This window comes from Salmo salar, chromosome 03, assembly GCF_965601325.2.
Source record: "Salmo salar chromosome 03, fSalSal1, whole genome shotgun sequence".
NCBI classification, from domain to species: domain Eukaryota; kingdom Metazoa; phylum Chordata; class Actinopteri; order Salmoniformes; family Salmonidae; genus Salmo; species Salmo salar.
The window spans coordinates 20,370,443-20,395,335 of NC_138293.1; the positions used below are offsets into that span (position 1 = coordinate 20,370,443).

General features: G+C 45.1%; 1 protein-coding gene across 2 annotated transcripts in view; it reads left to right on the top strand.

Annotated features, from left to right (window-relative positions):
* LOC106599532 (glypican-5) overlaps nucleotides 1–24,893 on the top strand; it is a 241,722-nt gene that overhangs the window by 103,840 nt on the left and 112,989 nt on the right. For both annotated transcript variants that reach the window (XM_014190814.3, XM_014190815.3), the window contains one exon: nucleotides 1,967–2,089. In XM_014190814.3, coding sequence (XP_014046289.3) covers nucleotides 1,967–2,089 — 123 coding nt within the window. The remainder of the gene's footprint in view (nucleotides 1–1,966; nucleotides 2,090–24,893) is intronic.

Consider the following 24,893-nt stretch of genomic DNA (forward strand, 5'->3'; position numbering starts at 1 on the left):
CTCTGTTTCTATCATTAGCTCTCTGTGTCTATCTCTATCTCTCTGTTTCTATCTCTATCTCTGTTTCTAACTGTATCTCTCTGTTTTTAACTCGATCTCTCTGTTTCTAACTCTATCTCTCTGTTTTCTAACTCTATCTTTCTGTTTCTATCTCTATCTCTCTGTTTCTATCATTAGCTCTCTGTTTTTATCTCTATCTCCCTGTTTTATCTCTATCTCTCTGTTTTCTAACTCTATCTCTGTTTCTAACTCTAATTCTCTGTTTTCTAACTATCTCTCTGTTTCTAACTCTCTCTCTGTTTTCTAACTCTATCGCTCTGTTTTCTAACTCTATCTCTCTGTTTCTAACTCTCTCTCTGTTTTCTAACTCTATCGCTCTGTTTTCTAACTCTATCTCTCTGTTTCTATCTCTATCTCTCTGTTTTCTAACTCTATCTCTCTGTTTCTATCTTTATCTCTCTGTTTCTATCATTAGCTCTGTTTCTAAACTCTATCTCCCTGTTTCGATCTCTATCTCTCTGTTTCTATCTCTATTTCTCTGTTTTTAACTCTATCTCTCTGTTTCTAACGCTATCTCTCTGTTTCTATCATTAGCTCTCTGTTTCTAACGCTATCTCTCTGTTTTCTAACTCTATCTCTCTGTTTCTAACCCTCTCTCTGTTTCTAACTCTATCTCTCTGTTTCTATCTCTATCTCTCTGTTTCTATCATTAGCTCTCTGTTTCTAACTCTATCTCTCTGTTTCTATCTCTATCTCTCTGTTTCTATCATTAGCTCTCTGTTTCTAACTCTATCTCTCTGTTTTCTAACTCTATCTCTCTGTTTCTAACTCTATCTCTCTGTTTTCTAACTCTGTCTCTCTGTTTCTAACTCTATCTCTCTGTTTCTATCTCTCTGTGTCTATCTCTATCTCTCTGTTTCTATCTCTATCTCTCTATTTCTAACTCTATCTCTGTTTCTATCTCTATGTTTTCTATCTCTATCTCTCTGTTTCTAACTCTATCTCTAACGCTCTGTCGGTCTCTCTCTCCCTCTCTCTGTTTCTCTTTCACTCTCTCTCTCACCCTATGACAGCTGATGCTATCATCAGTATTGGATCAGGCTATGATATCTTTCAACGCATGTGTGTGTGTTTCTGTGTGTGTGTGTCAGTCTGGCGAGTGTCATGTGATTAATAATATGATTTAACCCCTCGTAAGTCCCTCGTCATTTGCCCACCCGCGGTCCACCCCTGACGGGGGGCTCTGATAATGTCATCATGGCAGCCAAGACTGATTGGGTCCTATCTCAACATATGACCTCACATGACCCCTGTTATTGGAGTTGGGTGGCAGAACATGTGCCAGATCAGAATGATCCTAATGTTTGGCCAGGATGTCACTAACCACTACAGTATTTTTATTGTTATCAGTGATGTGTTTACATGTGCTCTGTGTGTCTGTCTCTGTGTGTCTGTCTGGATATAATTCAAATCGTTCCCTGTGGGTTATGCACCTGTCATTTTATTAGTGAATGAGTAGCATGATTACATACCATATTATCTGTTTAGTTTCTATATTTAGAACACAGTCCAAGGGTTTCACTGTTCTCATATCAACTCCAGCTGACAGACATACAGATGTACTGTTGGCAGTGTAGTTGTTACGTTATGGTGTGTTGAATATCAACACAGCTTCTGTGTTTCTTTTAACATACAGTTTATCTGTCTGTGGCCTACCTCTCACCCCTTTGTCCTCTTTCCCTCCTCTCTCTCCATCTCTCTCCATTCTGTCGCCCTCCTGTTCTCTGTTCTCTCCATCTGTCCATCCTCTCTCTCCATCTCTCCATCCTCTCTCTCCATCTCTCCATCCTCTCTCTCATCTCTCCATCCTCTCTCTCCATCTCTCCATCCTCTCTCTCCATCTCTCCATCCTCTCTCCATTCTGTCGCCCTCCGTCCTTTCTGTTCTCTCCATCTCTCCATCCCAGGGAGTTTCTGAGCTACGTCCAGCGCTACAAGTTGTTCTTCGCGGTGCTGCCGGAGATGCTGTGTGAAGGAGAGACAGTGGTGGAGGACTTCACCTGCTGGAGCGGAGATGGCGTGGTGGAGAGGTAAGACTGGAGAAGAAGGAGAGAGGGATGGGGGGATGAGGTGAAAGAGAGAGGGAGGGTAGAGTAGTCAAGATGCTGTGTGAGGAAGAGATTGTGGTGGAGGACTTTTCCTGCTGGTGTGGAGACAACGTCGTGGAGAGGTAAGACTGGATTGAGGGAGAGAAGGGAGGGGAAGCGATGGGGGGATGAGGGAGAGAAGGGAGGGGATGGGGGAGAGAAGGGAGGGGATGGGATGGGATGGGGGGATGAGGGAGAGAAGGGAGGGGATGGGATGAAGGGATGAGGTAGAGAAGGGAGGGAATGGGATGGGGGGATGAGGGAGAGAAGGGAGGGGATGGGATGAAGGGATGAGGTAGAGATTGGAGGGAATGGTATGGGGGGATGATGGAGAGAAGGGAGGGTATGGTATGAAGGGATGAGGTAGAGAAGGGAGGGGATGGGATGGGGGATGAGGGAGAGAAGGGAGGGGATGGGATGAAGGGATGAGGTAGAGAAGGGAGGGGATGGTATGGGGGGATGAGGGAGAGAAGGGAGGGAATGGTATGGGGGGATGAGGGAGAGAAGGGAGGGGATGATATGGGGGGATGAGGGAGAGAAGGGAGGGGATGGTATGGGGGGATGAGGGAGAGAAGGGAGGGGATGGGATGGGGGGATGAGGGAGAGAAGGGAGGGGATGATATGGGGGGATGAGGGAGAGAAGGGAGGGGATGGTATGGGGGGGATGAGGGAGAGAAGGGAGGGGAGGGTATGGGGGGATGAGGGAGAGAAGGGAGGGAATGGGATGAAGGGATGAGGTAGAGATTGGAGGGAATGGTATGGGGGGATGATGGAGAGAAGGGAGGGGAGGGTATGAAGGGATGAGGTAGAGAAGGGAGGGGATGGGATGGGGGATGAGGGAGAGAAGGGAGGGAATGGTATGGGGGGATGAGGGAGAGAAGGGAGGGGATGGGATGAAGGGATGAGGTAGAGATTGGAGGGAATGGTATGGGGGGATGAGGGAGAGAAGGGAGGGGATGGTATGAAGGGATGAGGTAGAGAAGGGAGGGGATGGTATGGGGGGATGAGGGAGAGAAGGGAGGGGATGGTATGGGGGGGATGAGGGAGAGAAGGGAGGGGATGGTATGGGGGGATGAGGGAGAGAAGGGAGGGGATGGTATGGGGGGATGAGGGAGAGAAGGGAGGGGATGGTATGGGGGATGAGGGAGAGAAGGGAGGGGATGGTATGGGGGGATGAGGGAAAGAAGGGAGGGAATGGTATGGGGGGATGAGGGAGAGAAGGGAGGGGATGGGATGAAGGGATGAGGTAGAGAAGGGAGGGGATGGTATGGGGGGATGAGGGAGAGAAGGGAGGGGATGGTATGGGGGATGAGGGAGAGAAGGGAGGGGATGGTATGGGGGATGAGGGAGAGAAGGGAGGGGATGGGATGAAGGGATGAGGTAGAGATTGGAGGGAATGGTATGGGGGGATGAGGGAGAGAAGGGAGGGGATGGTATGAAGGGATGAGGTAGAGAAGGGAGGGGATGGTATGGGGGGATGAGGGAGAGAAGGGAGGGGATGGTATGGGGGGATGAGGGAGAGAAGGGAGGGAATGGTATGGGGGGATGAGGGAGAGAAGGGAGGGGATGGTATGGGGGGATGAGGGAGAGAAGGGAGGGGATGGTATGGGGGATGAGGGAGAGAAGGGAGGGGATGGTATGGGGGGATGAGGGAGAGAAGGGAGGGGATGGTATGGGGGGATGAGGTAGAGATTGGAGGGAATGGTATGGGGGATGAGGGAGAGAAGGGAGGGGATGGTATGGGGGGATGAGGGAGAGAAGGGAGGGGATGGTATGGGGGGATGAGGGAGAGAAGGGAGGGGATGATATGAAGGGATGAGGGAGAGAAGGCAGGGGATGGGATGAAGGGATGAAGGGATGAGGTAGAGAAGGGAGGGAATGGTATGAAGGGATGAGGTAGAGAGAGAGGAAGTGGAAAAGAGATGACCACTCACAGTTTTGCTGGGTTTCTACTCCATGGCTTTAGAAGCTGATATTCTCTGTCCTACTTATCTACTAGGTCTACTAGGAGAGAGTGAGTGTGTGTGAGAGAGTGTGCGTTTGTGTGTTTGTGTGTGTGGGTGTGAGAGTAAGTGAGTGTGCGTGTGTGTGTGAGAGTGTGGGTGTGTGAGTTTGTGTTTGTGTTTGTGTGTGTGAGAGTTAGTGAGTGTGTGTGTGTGTGTGTGTGTGTGTGTGTGTGTGTGTGTGTGTGTGTGTGTGTGTGTGTGTGTGTATGTGTGTGTGTGTGTGTGTGTGTGTGTGTGTGTGTGTGTGTGTGTGTAATAAGCCTGTGTGTGGTTTTATGAAGCTGTTGTTAATAAGCGAGGAAATGCGGAGACTCTTCATTCCCCGTTGGATGAAGGATAGCACTGGCTTGTTTTTTGAACGCCCCCTCTCTCCCTCTCTCTCTCTCTCTCTCTCTCTCTCTCTCTCTCTTTTATTTATGAGCTGTTGGTTTGGTGCTGATTTGGGGGCGTGGCTCTGGATCCTCCTCACTGTATGTGTGTGTGTGTTTGTGTGGGTCTGTGTGTGTGTTCAGGCACCACAGAGTTTAGGCAGGTCACAGAGTAATTCTGATCTGTAACTTATTCCCTCTCTGGAAGGGCTTCATAAGCTCTTCTAGAATGTTCTCTTCCCTCAGCAATTATGACAACACTGGGGCCTTCGGTGGCCCCTGCCTGGCTCCAGTTACCATAGCTACCCCAAATCTTGGCAGGACACGGTTTATTTTGACTGTTAGAAGAGTGAAGAAAGAAATAAAAGATGGAGAGAAATCTTCAATTCCCAACAGAGTAATTGTTAAAGTAATTGCAAGCAATTGTTTGTCAGATATTCTGGCCATCGTTCATCACCCTGGATTATGCTATACATTACATTGAGGTTTACATGTGTAATATACTGTACATGTCAGACACATGACAAGACGCCTATGACCAGTGACCTCATTTCTATCCGGCACTGGGCAAATTTCAGGTCTGCTGAACACAAAGGTTGACATTGTGAAAATGATGTGCAACTTCAAGCGTGTGTTTACTGTGAACACTGAGGCTGAACCCACTTTAAGTTACAGTTTCAGACAGTGGTCAAGTAGGCTAGCGTGGCTATTTGATCATAACGTATGGCTACCAGAGTGGCCTACCATCAAAAACATTAGAGAAAATGTATCTCATAAAACGTTAACATGGAAATGTGTGGTGTTGAATGTAGGCCTACATTCCATGAGACTTTTGAGAGAAAAACCATGCAGGGCTTGACATTAACCTGTTTATCCACTTGTCCTTCAGACAAGGAGGTGACTGAACATGTTGTGTTGTTTGATGCAAGAAACAACTTTACAAAATAAAATGCAGCATTATTCCATTATTACAGAGAATCAGACCCTCTGCCTATTGGTGATGTAGCTTCTTCAACCTGTTTTAAAATACAATACACAAAAAACTGTTAACCGACTTGCTTTTCAAAGATGTCTAGAAATGTACATGTTTTGTGCTCTTGTAAGAAGCAACCACTCCCCCGCTGCTGACTACAAATGATCTATAACTGGGCTAATAACTCACTAACTAGTAAATTATATTAACAAATGTGCCCACGTCGCTACATGCAGCTCTCGCTTTCAAAACAAGCGCATCTACTTAGACCCGCTCATGCTGTAAACACAGTCCAGTTCAATGTTAATGGCACAAATCCATATATGCCAATGGTCTATTTGCATATTGGCCTACTGCAGCTCTGATTGGTTATGCCATACCAGGCAGTGTAGAGTATGGGCTGAGTCGTGCGTCATTGCGTCAAAGCAATAGAATTGTACTTTGATGCGTTCTGCCTACAACAAAATCTCTTGCATTGTTAGTTTTGCATACTAAGTCTTGCAGAGTTCATTTTCTTTTGGTATGTTGCACTAAAAGTGGCTAATATTGCGTTGATTCGATCACAATTCCCACAGTAAAAGGAAACATTGATAGTGTTAACTAACGGGGAAAACTCTAGAAAGTTGAGTGAATTTCAATCTCCTGCTTCTCTGTGCAGGCTGATATTTCCGTGGGGTATGGCCCTGTCGTCCATACCCCACGGGGGTCCTAACTGGCCTACTGGGAATGTGGGAGTTGAGGGCACAGTGCCTCTGATGGAGAGAACTCTTCTCTCTTTACTCTTCTCTGCAACTGACAGAGAGAGAGAGAGAGAGAGAGAGAGAGAGAGGGAGAGGGAGAGGAGAGAGAGAGAGAGAGAGAGAGAGAGAGAGAGAGAGAGAGAGAGAGGAGTTCCCTCCATCAGAAGCACTGTGCCCTCAACTCCCACATTCCCAGTAGGCCAGTTAGGACCCCCGTGGGGTATGGACGACAGGTCCAAACTTAAACAAGAGGAGGAGAGAAGGAGAAGAGAGGGGTAGAGAGGAGGGGTAGAGAGGGGTAGAGAGGAGGAGAAGAGGGGTAGAGAGGAGGAGAAGAGGGGTAGAGAGGAGAAGAAGAGAGGGGTAGAGAGGAGGAGAAGAGATGGGTAGAGAGAAGGAGAAGAGAGGGTTAGAGAAGAGGAGAAGAGAGGGGTAGAGAGGAGGGGTAGAGAGGGGTAGAGAGGAGGAGAAGAGGGGTAGAGAGGAGAAGAAGAGAGGGGTAGAGAGGAGGAGAAGAGATGGGTAGAGAGAAGGAGAAGAGATGGGTAGAGAGGAGGAGAAGAGAGGGTTAGAGAAGAGGAGAAGAGAGGGGTAGAGAGGAGGGGTAGAGAGGAGAAGAAGAGAGGGGTAGAGAGGAGCAGAAGAGAGGGGTAGAGAGGAGGAGAAGAGAGGGGTAGAGAGGAGGAGAAGAGAGGGTTAGAGAAGAGGAGAAGAGAGGGGTAGAGAGGAGAAGAGAGGGGCAGAGAGGGGTAGAGAGGAGGGGTAGAGAGGGGTAGAGAGGAGGAGAAGAGAGGGGTAGAGAGGAGGGGTAGAGAGGAGAAGAAGAGAGGGATAGAGAAGAGGTGAACAGAGGGGTAGAGCGGAGGGGTAGAGAGGAAAAGAAGAGAGGGGTAGAGAGGAGGAGAAGAAGAGAGGGGTAGAGACGAGGAGAAGAGAGGGGTAGAGAGGAGGAGAAGAGAGGGGCAGAGAGGGGTAGAGAGGAGGAGAAGAGAGGGTTAGAGAAGAGGAGAAGAGAGGGGTAGAGAGGAGGGATAGAGAGGAAAAGAAGAGAGGAGGAGAAGAGAGGGGTAGAGAGGAGGAGAAAAGAGGGGTAGAGAGGAGAAGAAAAGAGGGGTAGAGAGGAGAAGAAAAGAGGGGTAGAGAGGAGAAGAAGAGGCCAGTGGTGCTCTTCAGTAGTGTGTGTGTGTGTGTGAGAAAGAGAGTAACAGAGTAACAGAGAGAAACAGAAAGAGAGTCTTTGTGAGATTACAGACTTATCCATTGGTTCAGTGAGCCACTATATTCATTGTGAAATGAAGAGTGCACTGTTATCCAACCACTGCACAGTCAGGAACGTGTGTGTGTGTGTGTGTGTGTGTGTGTGTGTGTGTGTGTGTGTGTGTGTGTGTGTGTGTGTGTGTGTGTGTGTGTGTGTGTGTGTGTGTGTGTGTGTGTGTGTGTGTGTGTGGGTCCATTTACAAGTGTGTGTGTGTGTGTGTGTGTGTGTGTGTGTGTGTGTGTGGTGTGTGTTTGTGTGTGTGAGAGAGAGAGAGAGGGGACAGGGCATAAAGGGGGTTGCCCCGGGCAGCACTGTGCCCCCCTCTCTCTCCTGTGGCCCTGGTTGGGGTCGCTGTATGGAGGTAGGTGTGGGCAGGGGGGCCTTGGCAGGATAAAGGCCCATTGTGGGGAGAGAGGAGTGGGGCACAGCACAGCCGTGGGGACCCCCAAAGCCTGGAGGGTAGAAACAAAGACCCTCCTATGAGGTTGTATGGGAAAGACTGGAGCCCTGAGAGGAGAGGAGAGGAGAGGAGAGGAGAGGATAGAGGAGGGGAGAAGAGGAGACCATAGTTGAGAAAAGAGGAGAGGAGGGTGTTACATGTATGAATGTTACGGTGTCCCACTAGTATAATTGTTGGTATGTGGGGTTACAGTGAAAAGGAGAGGAAAACAGAGGCTCTGTGGGTATGCTGGACCGCACTTCCCAGAAAGCAGCTGGAAAATAACACACACGGTCTCATATCACTCAATTTTCTCCTTATGTTACATAACAGCTGGACTACCTACTCATTCACATACAGTATCTAAACACACCTGCACATACACACGCACGCAGAAATACACACTACTACTGTAAACACACGTGTGTGTGCACACAAACACACACACACAGCAGGAACACTTCAAAGCACATGAAAGGTATTGGGGATAGCCAAGCAGCCAAGTAGCCAAGAAACCAAGTAGACAAGTTGCCAAGTAGACAAGAAGCCAAGTAGGTAAATAGTCAAGTAGCCAAGAAACCAAGTAGCCAAGCGGTCAAAATGTTGATTGGATAGCTTGTTATGGGAAGATATTGGAGATTTGTACACCTACACTACATTGTCTCTGCACCACATGCATGTCTGGCGTGTGTGTGCATGTGTGTGTACCTGCATGGGTGGTGTGTGTTTGTGTGTGTCGGAAACAGTATGGACAGCTAGAGGTGAGGTGTGATATCTTACAGCTGATTGTTGAGCCATGCATTCCTCTATGGATGACAACAATATAGGTCTGTAGTGCTCCTGAGTGCCTCACATGACAATCCGTTTGTTTATCGTTCTGACATCTGGAATACATTGCGGGGAGAGGCAAGCAGGGGAGGGCTGCACTCTGTACTGGGCAAAGGCCTACCCCTATTCCTCTAATTCACGCTATCACTCTCTTGCTCTCTCTCTCTCTCTTTCTCTGACACCAGCACTGCTTCAAAAGAAAGAATTCCAATAAACAAAATCATGAACCAATCAAAGGACTCATATTTACAACATTGGAAAAACGAAACAAAATCCCAAAGCCGACTAAATTGCTATCTGACCCTAAACAGAGAATATGAATTGGCTGATTATCTCTACTCTGTCAGAGATACGAAGCAGAGACAGATCCTTACCAAGTAAAGGCTGAGTGACCACCGATTGGCAATAGAAACCGTCCGACATAAAAAGACATGGCTACCCAAAGAGGAGCGTGTATGTGGTCACTGCACGACAGGGGAGGTAGAGACAGAGATGCACTTTCTCCTTTACTGTGATAAATATTCCTCACTAAGAGATTCAATATTCACAGAAATGACTACAATTATTCCACATTTGAACTTATTAAACCCAGAAGAAAAACTAAAAATACTCATAGGCGAAGGAGCAATGGCTCCTCTTGCAGCCAAATATGTATTTGTCTATCATAGCCTGAGGGACACTGAATAATAACATCTGCATAGTAAGCAGTAACTTACTTAGTATTACTATTATTGTTATTACTCTTATTGTTATTACTATTATTGTTATTACTATTATTGTTAATTCTATTATTATTGTTGTTTATCATTCCAAATAGTAGTGGTATGGGTGGTAATGGTAATGATAGCAGTTTAGTGATGGTGATGGTAGTAGTAGTAGTAATGATGATGGTAGCTGTAGTACTGATGTAATGGTGAAGATGACCGTTATTTAGTTATAAGTTAGTTATAGTTTAGTTTTCCATGTTTAGCTTTTCATATTTATTACATTTCTACTATATTGTTGTTATTTTTGTATTTCATTTTGTATTATTATTTACTACCATTTTATATTATTGTTTGTTATTGTTTATAATTTTATTACAATGTATATTCTATACATTGTTGTTTCGGCAATATTGACAATGTTTTTCATGCCAATAAAGCAGCTTGAATTTGAATTTGAATTTGAGAGACAGGGTGATAGAAAGAGAGAGAGAGAGAGAGAGAGAGAGAGAGACAGGGGTGATAGAGAGAGAGAGAGAGAGAGAGAGAGAGAGAGAGAGAGAGAGTGATAGAGAGAGAGAGAGAGAGGGAGGGTGATAGAGAGAGAGAGAGACAGGGGGATAGAGAGAGAGAGAGAGAGAGAGAGAGAGAGAGAGAGAGAGAGAGAGAGAGAGAGAGAGAGAGAGAGGGTGATAGAGAGTGATAGAGAGAGAGAGATGGAGGGTGATAGAGAGATAGAGAGAGAGGGAGGGTGATAGAGAGAGAGGGTGATAGAGAGAGACAGGGGGATAGAGAGAGACAGAGAGAGAGAGAGAGAGAGAGAGAGAGAGAGAGAGAGATAAAGGGTGATAGAGAGAGAGAGAGAGAGAGAGAGAGATAGAGGGTGATAGAGAGAGAGAGATAGAGGGTGATAGAGAGAGAGAGATAGAGGGTGATAGAGAGAGAGAGAGGGAGGGTGATAGAGAGAGAGGGTGATAGAGAGAGAGAGAGACAGGGGGATAGAGACAGGGTGATAGAGAGAGACAGAGAGAGAGAGACAGGGTGATAGAGAGAGAGAGAGAGAGAGACAGGGTGATAGAGAGAGAGAGAGAGTGATAGAGAGAGAGGGTGATAGAGAGAGAGGGAGGGTGATAGAGAGAGAGAGGGTGATAGAGAGAGAGAGAGAGAGACAGGGGATAGAGAGAGAGCGAGAGAGACAGGGTGATAGAGAGAGAGAGAGAGAGAGAGAGGGTGATAGAGAGAGAGAGAGAGCGAGAGAGAGAGACAGGGGGATAGAGAGAGAGCGAGAGAGAGAGACAGGGTGATAGAGAGAGAGAGACAGGGTGATAGAGAGAGACAGTGGGGGAGGTTGTTTTGACAACTCAGGGATTGACAGTGAGATATATCAGGGGGGACCTCACCAGAGTGTGAGTGGCTGAGGCTTGCATCGTGGCAGTGGAGTTCTCTACATACCAGTACTCACCAGAAACCTGTTCTGAGACCAGCTGCCATGTCTGTCTGTCCACACAGAGACACAGTCTGCCTGTCTGCAGTGTGTGATTTTTGGGGCTGCCTCATAGTGAAGTCTCTCCTCCCCCTTCATCTTTTTCCTCCACCTCTCACCTCCTCTCTCCTCCCCCTGCTTTTACCACCCCCCTCTCCCTCCCTCTCCCCATGTGTGGTTGTGTTATCTCACTACCTTAAGATGAATGCACTGTCAGTCGCTCTGGATAAGAGAGTCTGCTAAATGACTAATGTACATGTAAATGTAGTATCTTGTCCACAGCTGGATCAGTAGTAAGGAGAGTAATACTCATGGTAATCATTACGTTAGGACACCAGTCAATCAGTAGAGAGCTCCACAAACATCCCTGTCTCAGACAAAAGTCTAGGACATACACTCCCACCACACCCCTCCAACACTCCACACTTCCTAGTTCTCACCCTTCCTAACCTCGCCCCTCACCCCTCACCTTTCACCCTTGTGGCACCCCTCATCCCAACCTTATCAACCTCGCACTAACTTAACAACACTTCCCTCTCTCCTCTCCCTCTCCTTCCATCCCTCTCTCCTCTCCTTCCATCCCTCTCTCCTCTCCTTCCATCCCTCTCTCCTCTCCCTCTCCTTCCATCCCTCTCTCCTCTCCTTCCATCCCTCTCTCCTCTCCTTCCATCCCTCTCTCCTCTCCTTCCATCCCTCTATCCTCTCCCTCTCCTTCCATCCCTCTCTCCTCTCCTTCCATCCCTCTCTCCTCTCCCTCTCCTTCCATCCCTCTCTCCTCTCCTTCCATCCCTCTCTCCTCTCCCTCTCCTTCCATCCCTCTCTCCTCTCCTTCCATCCCTCTCTCCTCTCCCTCTCCCTCTCCTTCCATCCCTCTCTCCTCTCCTTCCATCCCTCTCTCCTCTCCCTCTCCTTCCATCCCTCTCTCCTCTCCTTCCATCCCTCTCTCCTCTCCCTCTCCTTCCATCCCTCTCTCCTCTCCTTCCATTCCTCTCTCCTCTCCTTCCATCCCTCTCTCCTCTCCTTCCATCCCTCTCGCCTCTACCTCTCCTTCCTTCCATCTCTCTCTCCTCTCCTTCCATCCCTCTCTCCTCTCCCTCTCCTTCCATCCCTCTCTCCTCTCCTTCCTTCCATCCCTCTCTCCTCTCCCTCTCCTTCCATCCCTCTCTCCTCTCCTTCCTTCCATCCCTCTCTCCTCTCCCTCTCCTTCCATCCCTCTCTCCTCTTCAGTTATCATAAGAGTCAATGGCCCATCCCTTTCCCCATACACTGCTCACTGACAACACTCTCTCTGTGTGTGTGCGCAGGTGTATCAGGTCAGCAGAGTGCACTGTCGTGGCTGTGGGCGAAAGTGAGTGAATGTATGCACAGAGTGTGTATGTGTGTGTGTGTGTGTGTGTTTATACACAGTACATGCACATGTGTGTATGGGGAGGTTTATGTGTTAGTAATTGTGTCAGTGTGCATGTGTTATTTTGGTTTTGCGTACAGTTTTGGTGTTTTGTTTGTGGGTTTCCATAGTGTTTATGTGTGTTTGTCAGTCTGCAAGTTTGACTATGTTCAGTATGTGTGTATTGACTACATTCATCTGTGTGAGCTTGTTCACTCTTGCTAATACATTTACAAACGTTATATTTAAATCCAAATGGTTCTCTAGCAAATTAGTAAGAATGTCTCACCCCATGTTCAAGAAAGGCCCTTTTCCCTTTATTCAGATTACAACCTCTCACTTTTGGTTATTTGAAAATGAAATAATCTCCAAAATTTGGCTATTTTTAAAACAAGCCATAGAAAGTTGGTTGCAATTTCAGTTTAATCCACCAGAAAAGACAGAACAAATAATACAACAAATATTGTGTGTCACGCCTGCTCCTTCTCTTCCCCTCTGGTGATCGAGGGCGCCAGGCTGCCCTGCATTACACATTACTGCCACCGTCATTACGCATACCTGCCTTCCCTCGTCACGCGCATCAGCGCCAGGACTCAATCACCTGTTTATTACCTCCCTTATATGTGTCAGTACCCCAGCTCTGTTCCCCGCTGCTGCATTGATTGTCGTCTGTCTTTGTGTTTCCCAGTTCTGACGCTGTTCCTGTCCTGTTGCATGTTCGTTCCATATTAAATGTCAACTCCCTGTACCTGCTTCTCTTCTGCAGCGTCGTTCCTTACAATTGTGGTTAAACTCAAATATACTAATTGATTTAAAAAAAAGGTAAAATCTTTGTCAATTATATCATAAATAGGACTGGTGGAGTTATGTCACACATGCAGCTAACAAATATATATGGAAATGTCTGCTCTACCCAAAATTACAACCAACTAATTGCAGCATTACCGCAAAAATGTAAGAGGCAAGTGGAACGGGGAGAAAGTAAGAACTTGACTGTCGGCCCTGCATTAATGACCAAAACTGGTTAAAGAAAATTTTGATAAATAAAAAAGTATACCAGTTTCATTTAAGGACCAAAACATTGACAGCTGTGCCATATAGATTGCAAAATAGTTGGGAAGAGATTTTCGATGTACCGATTCCATGGCACATGGTTTATGAACTGGTACGCAAAACAACGCCGCATTCAAACTTTGAATTTTTAAATTTAAATTATTAAACAAAATTATTGCAACCAATAACATATTTCTTTATATATATATATATATATATATATATATATATATATATATATATATATATGTTTTATATATATATATATATGAGTTTGTTCGTTCCTGGTAATAAATGTACAAAAGTTATATTTAAATCCGAACTGGTTATCTACAACCTTCCGAGCTCTGCAGATTTTGCTGTGTCCGTAAAATGTATATCGTATGTATAAGCTGGAAGTAGAAGCGGGAGGGGTGGTAGGGTTGGTGGAAAATAACAAAGGAAAATATATTTTAATAAGATATGGAGATTCACTCAAGCTCTGTCAGGTTGGATGGGGAGCGTCACTGCACAGCTATTTTCAGGTCTCTCCAGAGATGTTCAATCGTGATCAACTCCGGGCTCTGGCTGGGCCACTCAAGGACATTCAGAGACTTGTCCCAAAGCCACTCCTGCGTTGTCTTGGCTGTGTGCTTAGGGTCGTTGTCCTGTTGGAAGGTGAACCTTAGCCCCAGTCTGAGGTCCTGAGCACTCTGGAGCAGGTTTTCATCAAGGATCTCTCTGTACTTTGCTCCGATCATATTTCCCTCTAGCCTGACTAGTCTCCCAGTTCTTGCCGCTGAAAAACAACCCCACAGCATGATGCTGCAACCACCATGCTTCACCATAGGGATGGTGCCAGGTTTCCTCCAGACATGACGCTTGGCATTCAGGCCAAAGAGTTCAATCTTGGTTCCATCAGACCAGAGAATCTTGTTTTGAGAGTCTTTAGGTGCCTTTTGGCAATCTCCAAGTGGGCTGTCATGTGGCTTTTACTGAGGAGTGGCTTTCGTCTGGTCACTCTACCATAAAGGCCTGATTGGTGGAGTGCTGCAGAGATGGTTGTCCTTCTGGATGGTCCTCCCATCTCCCAGAGGAAATCTATAGCTTTGTCAGAGTGACCATTGGGTTCTTGGTCACCTCCCTGACCAAGGCCCTTCTCCCCCGATTGCTCAGTTTGGCCGAGCTGCCAGCTCCAGGAAGAGTCTTGGTGGTTCCAAACTTCTTCCATTTAAGAATGATGGAGGCCACTGTGTTCTTGGGGACCGTCGATGCTGTAGACATTTTTTGGTACCCTTTCCCAGATCTATGCCTCGACAGAATCCTGTCTCGGAGCTTTACTGACAATTCCTTCGACCTCATGGCTTGGTTTTTCCACTAACATGCACTGGCAACTGTGGGACCTTATATAGGCAGGTGTGTGCCTTTACAAATCATGTCCAATCAATTGAATTTACCACAGGTGGACTCTAATCAAGTTGTAGAAACATCAAGGATGATCAATGGAAACATGATGCACCTGAGCTCAACTTTGAGTCTCATAGCAAAGGGTCTGAAAACTTATGTAAATTATCTATTTATGTTTTTTATTTTTAATAAATTTGCCCCAAAAGTGTTTTGCTTTGTTATTATGGGGTGTTGTCTGTAGATTTCTGAGGATTTCTTTTTTTAATCCATTTTAAAATAAGGCTGTAACGTAACAAACTGTGGAAACAGTCAAAGGTTTGGACACACTTACTCAATTACCACGGTTTTTCTTTATTTTTACTTTTTTCTACATTGTAGAATAATAGTGAAGACATCAAAACTATGAAATGACACATGGAATCACATAGTAACCAAAAAATATATTTTACATTTGAGATTCTTCAAAGTAGACACCCTTTGCCTTGATGACAGCTTTGCACACTTTTGGCATTCTCTCAACCAGCTTTTTGAGGTAGTCACCTGGAATGCATTTCAATTAACAGGTGTCTTGTTAAAAGTTAATTTGTCTAATTTCTTTCCTTCTTAATGCGTTTGAGCCAATCAGTTGTGTTGTAACAAGGTAGTGTTTTATTTGATTGTTGTTTCCTTAGGTTACCACTGGAGGGGATCCTTACCCTGTTTTCTAGTTTCCACGTTACCCTGATTATTTCTTATTGGATTCAACTGTGTTTAATTACCTTCTCTGTTCACCTGGTTGCCTTGTTATTTAGGTTCCTCAGTTGGCCTGTATCCTTGCTTAGGTCTCACATTTTATTTAGTGTGCTCTTGTGCAGTTGCCTTGTTTCTGTTTAGACTCTAAGTAAAAGTTCTGGATTTACCCTTACTTCTGCTTCCTGTGTTTCTCTGCGCCTGGGTTCGAGTTCGTACTAGAATTATTGTAACAGGTAGGGGTGTTATACAGAAGATTGCCCTATTTGGTGAAAGACCAAGTCCATATTATGGCAAGCACAGCTCAAATTAGCAAAGAGAAACGACAGTCCATCATTACTTTAAGATATGAAAGACATCTCAACAGCAACTGTTCAGAGGAGACTGCATGAATCAGGCCTTCATGGTCGAATTGCTGCAAAGAAACCACTACTAAAGGACACCAATAAGAAGAAGAGACTTGCTTGGGCCAAGAAACATGAGCAATGGACATTCGAATGGTGGAAATCTGTCCTTTGGTCTGATGAGTCCAAATTTGAAATATTTGGTTCCAACCACTGTCTTTGTGAGATGCAAAGTAGGTGAATGGATGATCTCCGCAGGTGTGGTTACAACTGTGAAGCATGGAGGAGGAGGTGTGATGGTGTGGGGGTGCTACGCTGGTGACACTATTAGTGATTTATTTAGAATTCGAGGCACACTCAACTAACATGGCTACCACAGAATTCTGCAGCGATACGCCATCCCATCTGGTTTGCGCTTAGTGGGACTATCATTTGTTTTTCAACAGGACAATGACCCAACACACCTCCAGGCTGTGTAAGGGCTATTTGACCAAGAAGGAAAGTGGAGTGCTGCATCGGATGACCTGGCCTTCACAATCACCCGACCTCAATCCATTATTCTCATTTACCCCTTTAGATTTGTGTGGATTTGGTAGTTGTTGGGGAATTGTTAGATTACTTGTTAGATATTACTGCACTGTCGGAACTAGAAGCACAATCATTTTGCTACACTTGCATTAACATCTGCTAACCATGTGTATGTGATCAATAAAATTTGATTTGATCTGAATTGAGATGGTTTGGGATAAGTTGGACCGCAGAGTGAAGGAAAAGCAGCCAACAAGTGCTAAGCATATGTGGGAACTCCTTCAGGACTGTCGGAAAATAATTCCAGGTGAAGCTGGTTGAGAGAATGCCAAGAGTGTGCAAAGCTGTCATCAAGGCAAAGGGTGGCTACTTTAAAGAATCTCAAATAAAAAATATAAAATATACACTTTTTTGGTTACTACATGATTCCATATGTGTTATTTCATACTTTAGATATCTTCACTATTATTCTACAATGTAGAAAATAGTAAAAATAAAGACAAACCCTTGAATGAGTAGGTGTGTCCAAACTTTTGACTGGTAATGTATATATACAGTATTTACAAAAACATATATGGGGGATAGGAAATTATGTAGACAATTACATTAATGGAAGAAGCTACAATCTAAAGTATCTACAATAGTTAAGCTGATCAACCCCCCCAAAAATACAAAATAAAATAAAAAAATATTCAGCAAGCTTGTATAATGTCATGACTTGTATCTCCCTATATATAACTTGTATTGAGAATGGTTTTGCATTCCTTTGAGCAGTATGCAAAGAAAGTTGGATGTGCTCAGGAAATGCAGTAAACGGTATTTAATGGACCATAAGTTATATATTACTAGAATGGTTTACATTGGACTGACATGCATTGACAATGTTTCACAATGTTCTTATTGACAAGGCTTAAAACTAGTGAGGAGTGGAGAGAGGGCGGGAAGGAATAACAGAGGGAGGGAGTGAGAGATGGATGGAGGGGTAAAGAGAGGAACAGGGAGGGAAGGATAGAGGGGGGAAAAGATGGAGGGATGGGTAGAAAATAGATGAAGGGAGAGAGATGTAAGGAAGGAGAAAAAGGGAGGGAGGAATGAGAGTGATGTATGGATGGAGGGAGAGGGGAGTTTGTAACAGTAGCTATACTGGAGGGCTGGCTGTGTCTTTGTGTCTTTGTGGTTTAATTTCCTCTATGAAGTTGTTTGAAAAGCCTCTCTTTGAGACCGCCGACTCCAAGCTGCCAGCATGCCCGGGGTGCCAGCCAATACCATTGTGTGTGTGTGTGTGTGTGTGTGTGTGTGTGTGTGTGTGTGTGTGTGTGTGTGTGTGTGTGTGTGTGTGTGTGTGTACATGCGTGTGCGAGTCTGTGTGTGTGCATGGCATACACACAAAGTGATTGTGTGTGTGCATGCGTGCACACGTGATGTGTGTTTGACCGTGTTTGTGTGTGTGTGTGTGTGTGTCTGTGTATATGTGTGTGTGCACGCATTTCACTCTTTGTGCTATCATCTTTGACTCCCGATACACATTTTGGCTACTGGAGACTGGAGTGGGGACAAACCCCCAAATATGGCCCTTTAATAATGAATCTGAATGTGAATATGATGGGACACGAAAGGACAGAAGGAAACAAAAAACTACACCATCATATGCTGTGTTAAAACACACACAAATGCGCACGCATGCAAATCAAATAAATTGTATTGGTCGTGTACAAATATTTTGCAGATGTTATCTCAGGTGTAGTGAAATGCTGGTGTTTCTAGCTACAACAATGCAGTACTACCTAACAATACACTCAAATCCCCAACATGTAAAGAAATATTAGAATGGGCAATGTAAGACTACCGGGTGGTAGTTGGCTAGTAACAGTGACTAAAGTTAAGGAGCGGCTGGCTAGTGGTAACTATTTAACAGTCTGATGACCTGGAGATAGAAGCTGTTTTTCAGTGTCTTTGTCCCATATTTGATGCACCTGTACTGTCTCCGCCTTCTATATGGTAGCGGGTGAACAGGCCATGGCTCGGGTGGCTGTTCACTGTTCCTAGCTCCTCCACACACACACACACACACACACACACACACCACACACACACACACACACACACACACACACACACACACACACACACACACACACACACACACACACACACACACACACACACACAAAGATGATAGTCTGCACAGATGAAAGCCCCTTAGCTTTGGATCAGTTTTATCTTCTATCAAAACAATATATTGGAACTGAAGATGCTCCAGTGGAATGAAGCACTGGTTGTTATACTTTACAGTCCAGAGTGTTTGATCTCAATCTAGTGTGTGTGTGTGTGTGTGCGTGTGCGTGTGCGTGCGTGTGTGCGTGCGTGTGTGTGTGTGTGTGGTTCACTAGCAAAGACAATGAAACAGGGATTTTAATGATTTACTGCTGAAGCCATAGGTGGTTTTGTGGGTGGGGGACAGACCTGGGTCAAATATATGTTAAATACTTTCAAATACTTGAGCTAATGCGCTTGATTTAGTTTGCCCGGTACAATGGAACCACAGGAATGTCCCCAAAGTGCAAATTCCAAGCTAAATCAAGCGCATCTCAGAGACAAGTATTGTATTTATTACGTGGGTTATTTGACCAAGGTCTTGTGGGGTATATCATTCTTTGACATGACCCATTATACATTCACGATTACACATCATCGGGTTAGGGCCAGGATTGTTTCTGGGTCAGAGCTCCCTATGTCTCATCACGATTTAGAAACCAATGATGAGACTCACTGGTCTAGGTCCAGGGTTAGGGAGGCTGATCTGTTCAAACAGGCCCAGTCAGGGCAGCCTAACCCTGTGGTGAGAGGATTGGAACTGGGTCTAGAACTGGGCTTGAGCGCATCTTTTCCATAGAACCAAATACATGACTCACAATACATGATGAAATCACTTTTTTATGACTATTTTATTTGTCTCTTCTCTTCATTGGTTGGACATTGGGGCTTCTCTTCTCTTCATTGGTTAGACATTGGGGCTTCTCTTCTCTTCATTGGTAAGACACTGGGGCTTCTCTTCTCTTCATTGGTTAGACATTGGGGCTTCTCTTCATTGGTTTGACATTGGGGCTTCTCTTCTCTTCATTGGTTTGACATTGGGGCTTCTCTTCTCTTCATTGGTTTGACATTGGGGCTTCTCTTCTCTTCATTGGTTTGAAATTGGGGCTTCTCTTCTCTTCATTGGTTTGACATTGGGGCTTCTCTTCTCTTCATTGGTTAGACATTGAGGCTTCTCTTCTCTTCATTGGTTAGACGTTGGGGCTTCTCTTCTCTTCATTGGTTCGACACTGGGGCTTCTCTTCTCTTCATTGGTTAGACACTGGGGCTTCTCTTCTCTTCATTGGTTAGACACTAGGGCTTCTCTTCATTGGTTAGACATTGGGGCTTCTCTTCTCTTCATTGGTTAAACATTGGGGCTTCTCTTTTCTTCATTGTTTAGACATTGGGGCTTCTCTTCTCTTCATTGGTTAGACATTGGGGCTTCTCTTCTCTTCATTGGTAAGACACTGGGGCTTCTCTTCTCTTCATTGGTAAGACATTGGGGCTTCTCTTCATTGGTTTGACATTGGGGCTTCTCTTCTCTTCATTGGTTAGACATTGGGGCTTCTCTTTTCTTCATTGGTTTGATATTGGGGCTTCTCTTCTCTTCATTGGTTAGACACTGGGGCTTCTCTTCTCTTCATTGGTTAGACATTGGGGCTTCTCTTCTCTTCATTGGTTAGACACTGTGGCTTCTCGTCTCTTCATTGGTTAGACATTGGGGCTTCTCGTCTCTTCATTAGTTAGACATTGGGGCTTCTCTTTTCTTCATTGGTTTGACATTGGGGCTTCTCTTCTCTTCATTGGTTAGACACTGGGGCTTCTCTTCTCTTCATTGGTTACACACTGGGGCTTCTCTTCTCTTCATTGGTTAGACATTTGGGCTTCTCGTCTCTTCATTGGTTAGACACTGGGGCTTCTCTTCATTGGTTTGACATTGGGGCTTCTCTTCTCTTCATTGGTTTGACATTGGGCCTTCTCTTCTCTACATTGGTTTGACATTGGGGCTTCTCTTCTCTTCATTGGTTTGACATTGGGGCTTCTCTTCATTGGTTTGACATTGGGGCTTCTCTTCTCTTCATTGGTTTGACATTGGGCCTTCTCTTCTCTACATTGGTTTGACATTGGGGCTTCTCTTCTCTTCATTGGTTTGACATTGGGGCTTCTCTTCTCTTCATTGGTTTGACATTGGGGCTTCTCTTCTCTTCATTGGTTAGACATTGAGGCTTCTCTTCTCTTCATTGGTTAGACGTTGGGGCTTCTCTTCTCTTCATTGGTTAGACACTGGGGCTTCTCTTCTCTTCATTGGTTAGACACTGGGACTTCTCTTCTCTTCATTGGTTAGACACTGGGGCTTCTCTTCATTGGTTAGACATTGGGGCTTCTCTTCTCTTCATTGGTTAGACATTGGGGCTTCTCTTCATTGGTTAGACATTGGGGCTTCTCTTCATTGGTTAGACATTGGGGCTTCTCTTCTCTTCATTGGTAAGGCATTGGGGCTTCTCTTCTCTCCATTGGTTAGACATTGGGGCTTCTCTTCTCTTCATTGGTTAGACATTGGGGCTTCTCTTCTCTTCATTGGTTTGATATTGGGGCTTCTCTTCTCTTCATTGGTTAGACACTGGGGCTTCTCTTCTCTTCATTGGTTAGACATTGGGGCTTCTCTTCTCTTCATTGGTTAGACACTGTGGCTTCTCATCTCTTCATTGGTTAGACATTGGGGCTTCTCGTCTCTTCATTGGTTAGACATTGGGGCTTCTCTTTTCTTCATTGGTTTGACATTGGGGCTTCTCTTCTCTTCATTGGTTAGACACTGGGGCTTCTCTTCTCTTCATTGGTTACACACTGGGGCTTCTCTTCTCTTCATTGGTTAGACATTTGGGCTTCTCGTCTCTTCATTGGTTAGACATTGGGGTTTCTCTTCATTGGTTAGACATTGGGGCTTCTCTTCTCTTCATTGGTTAGACATTGGGGCTTCTCTTCTCTTCATTGGTAAGACACTGGGGCTTCTCTTCTCTTCATTGGTTAGACATTGGGGCTTCTCTTCATTGGTTTGACATTGGGGCTTCTCTTCTCTTCATTGGTTTGACATTGGGCCTTCTCTTCTCTTCATTGGTTTGACATTGGGGCTTCTCTTATCTTCATTGGTTTGACATTGGGGCTTCTCTTCTCTTCATTGGTTTGACATTGGGGCTTCTCTTCTCTTTATTGGTTAGACATTGAGGCTTCTCTTCTCTTCATTGGTTAGACGTTGGGGCTTCTCTTCTCTTCATTGGTTAGACGTTGGGGCTTCTCTTCTCTTCATTGGTTAGACACTGGGGCTTCTCTTCTCTTCATTGGTTAGACACTCGGGCTTCTCTTCATTGGTTAGACACTGGGGCTTCTCTTCATTGGTTAGACATTGGGGCTTCTCTTCTCTTCATTGGTTAAACATTGGGGCTTCTCTTTTCTTCATTGTTTAGACATTGGTGCTTCTCTTCATTGGTTTGACATTGGGGCTTCTCTTCTCTTCATTGGTAAGACACTGGGGCTTCTCTTCTCTTCATTGGTAAGACATTGGGGCTTCTCTTCTCTTCATTGGTAAGGCATTGGGGCTTCTCTTCTCTCCATTGTTAGACATTGGGGCTTCTCTTCTCTTCATTGGTTAGACATTGGGGCTTCTCTTCATTGGTTAGACATTGGTGCTTCTCTTTTCTTCATTGGTTTGATATTGGGGCTTCTCTTCTCTTCATTGGTTAGACATTGGGGCTTCTCTTCTCTTCATTGGTTAGACACTGTGGCTTCTCGTCTCTTCATTGGTTAGACATTGGGGCTTCTCTTCATTGGTTTGACATTGGGGCTTCTCTTCTCTTCATTGGTAAGACACTGGGGCTTCTCTTCTCTTCATTTGTTACACACTGGGGCTTCTCTTCTCTTCATTGGTTAGACATTGGGGTTTCTCTTCATTGGTTAGACATTTGGGCTTCTCGTCTCTTCATTGGTTAGACATTGGGGTTTCTCTTCATTGGTTAGACATTGGGGTTTCTCTTCTCTTCATTGGTTAGACATTGGGGCTTCTCTTCTCTTCATTGGTAAGACACTGGGGCTTCTCTTCTCTTCATTGGTTAGACATTGGGGCTTCTCTTCATTGGTTTGACATTGGGGCTTCTCTTCATTGGTTTGACATTGGGGCTTCTCTTCTCTTCATTGGTTTGACATTGGGCCTTCTCTTCTCTTCATTGGTTAGACATTGGGGCTTCTCTTCTCTTCATTGGTTTGATATTGGGGCTTCTCTTCTCTTCATTGGTTAGACACTGGGGCTTCTCTTCTCTTCATTGGTTAGACATTGGGGCTTCTCTTCTCTTCATTGGTTAGACACTGTGGCTTCCCATCTCTTCATTGGTTAGACATTGGGGCTTCTCGTCTCTTCATTGGTTAGACATTGGGGCTTCTCTTTTCTTCATTGGTTTGACATTGGGGCTTCTCTTCTCTTCATTGGTTAGACACTGGGGCTTCTCTTCTCTTCATTGGTTACACACTGGGGCTTCTCTTCTCTTCATTGGTTAGACATTTGGGCTTCTCGTCTCTTCATTGGTTAGACATTGGGGTTTCTCTTCATTGGTTAGACATTGGGGCTTCTCTTCTCTTCATTGGTTAGACATTGGGGCTTCTCTTCTCTTCATTGGTAAGACACTGGGGCTTCTCTTCTCTTCATTGGTTAGACATTGGGGCTTCTCTTCATTGGTTTGACATTGGGGCTTCTCTTCTCTTCATTGGTTTGACATTGGGCCTTCTCTTCTCTTCATTGGTTTGACATTGGGGCTTCTCTTATCTTCATTGGTTTGACATTGGGGCTTCTCTTCTCTTCATTGGTTTGACATTGGGGCTTCTCTTCTCTTTTTTGGTTAGACATTGAGGCTTCTCTTCTCTTCATTGGTTAGACGTTGGGGCTTCTCTTCTCTTCATTGGTTAGACGTTGGGGCTTCTCTTCTCTTCATTGGTTAGACACTGGGGCTTCTCTTCTCTTCATTGGTTAGACACTCGGGCTTCTCTTCATTGGTTAGACACTGGGGCTTCTCTTCATTGGTTAGACATTGGGGCTTCTCTTCTCTTCATTGGTTAAACATTGGGGCTTCTCTTTTCTTCATTGTTTAGACATTGGGGCTTCTCTTCATTGGTTTGACATTGGGGCTTCTCTTCTCTTCATTGGTAAGACACTGGGGCTTCTCTTCTCTTCATTGGTAAGACATTGGGGCTTCTCTTCATTGGTTTGACATTGGGGCTTCTCTTCTCTTCATTGGTTAGACATTGGGGCTTCTCTTCTCTTCATTGTTAAGGCATTGGGGCTTCTCTTCTCTCCATTGTTAGACATTGGGGCTTCTCTTCTCTTCATTGGTTAGACATTGGGGCTTCTCTTCTCTTCATTGGTTAGACATTGGTGCTTCTCTTTTCTTCATTGGTTTGATATTGGGGCTTCTCTTCTCTTCATTGGTTAGACACTGGGGCTTCTCTTCTCTTCATTGGTTAGACATTGGGGCTTCTCTTCTCTTCATTGGTTAGACACTGTGGCTTCTCGTCTCTTCATTGGTTAGACATTGGGGCTTCTCTTCATTGGTTAGACATTGGGGCTTCTCTTCTCTTCATTGGTAAGACACTGGGGCTTCTCTTCTCTTCATTTGTTACACACTGGGGCTTCTCTTCTCTTCATTGGTTAGACATTTGGGCTTCTCGTCTCTTCATTGGTTAGACATTGGGGTTTCTTTTCATTTGTTAGACATTGGGGCTTCTCTTCTCTTCATTGGTTAGACATTGGGGCTTCTCTTCTCTTCATTGGTAAGACACTGGGGCTTCTCTTCTCTTCATTGGTTAGACATTGGGGCTTCTCTTCATTGGTTTGACATTGGGGCTTCTCTTCATTGGTTTGACATTGGGGCTTCTCTTCTCTTCATTGGTTTGACATTGGGCCTTCTCTTCTCTTCATTGGTTTGACATTGGGGCTTCTCTTCTCTTCATTGGTTTGACATTGGGGCTTCTCTTCTCTTCATTGGTTTGACATTGGGGCTTCTCTTCTCTTCATTGGTTAGACATTGAGGCTTCTCTTCTCTTCATTGGTTAGACGTTGGGGCTTCTCTTCTCTTCATTGGTTAGACATTGGGGCTTCTCTTCTCTTCATTGGTTAGACATTGGGGCTTCTCTTTTCTTCATTGGTTTGATATTGGGGCTTCTCTTCTCTTCATTGGTTAGACACTGGGGCTTCTCTTCTCTTCATTGGTTAGACATTGGGGCTTCTCTTCTCTTCATTGGTTAGACACTGTGGCTTCTCGTCTCTTCATTGGTTAGACATTGGGGCTTCTCGTCTCTTCATTGGTTAGACATTGGGGCTTCTCTTTTCTTCATTGGTTTGACATTGGGGCTTCTCTTCTCTTCATTGGTTAGACACTGGGGCTTCTCTTCTCTTCATTGGTTA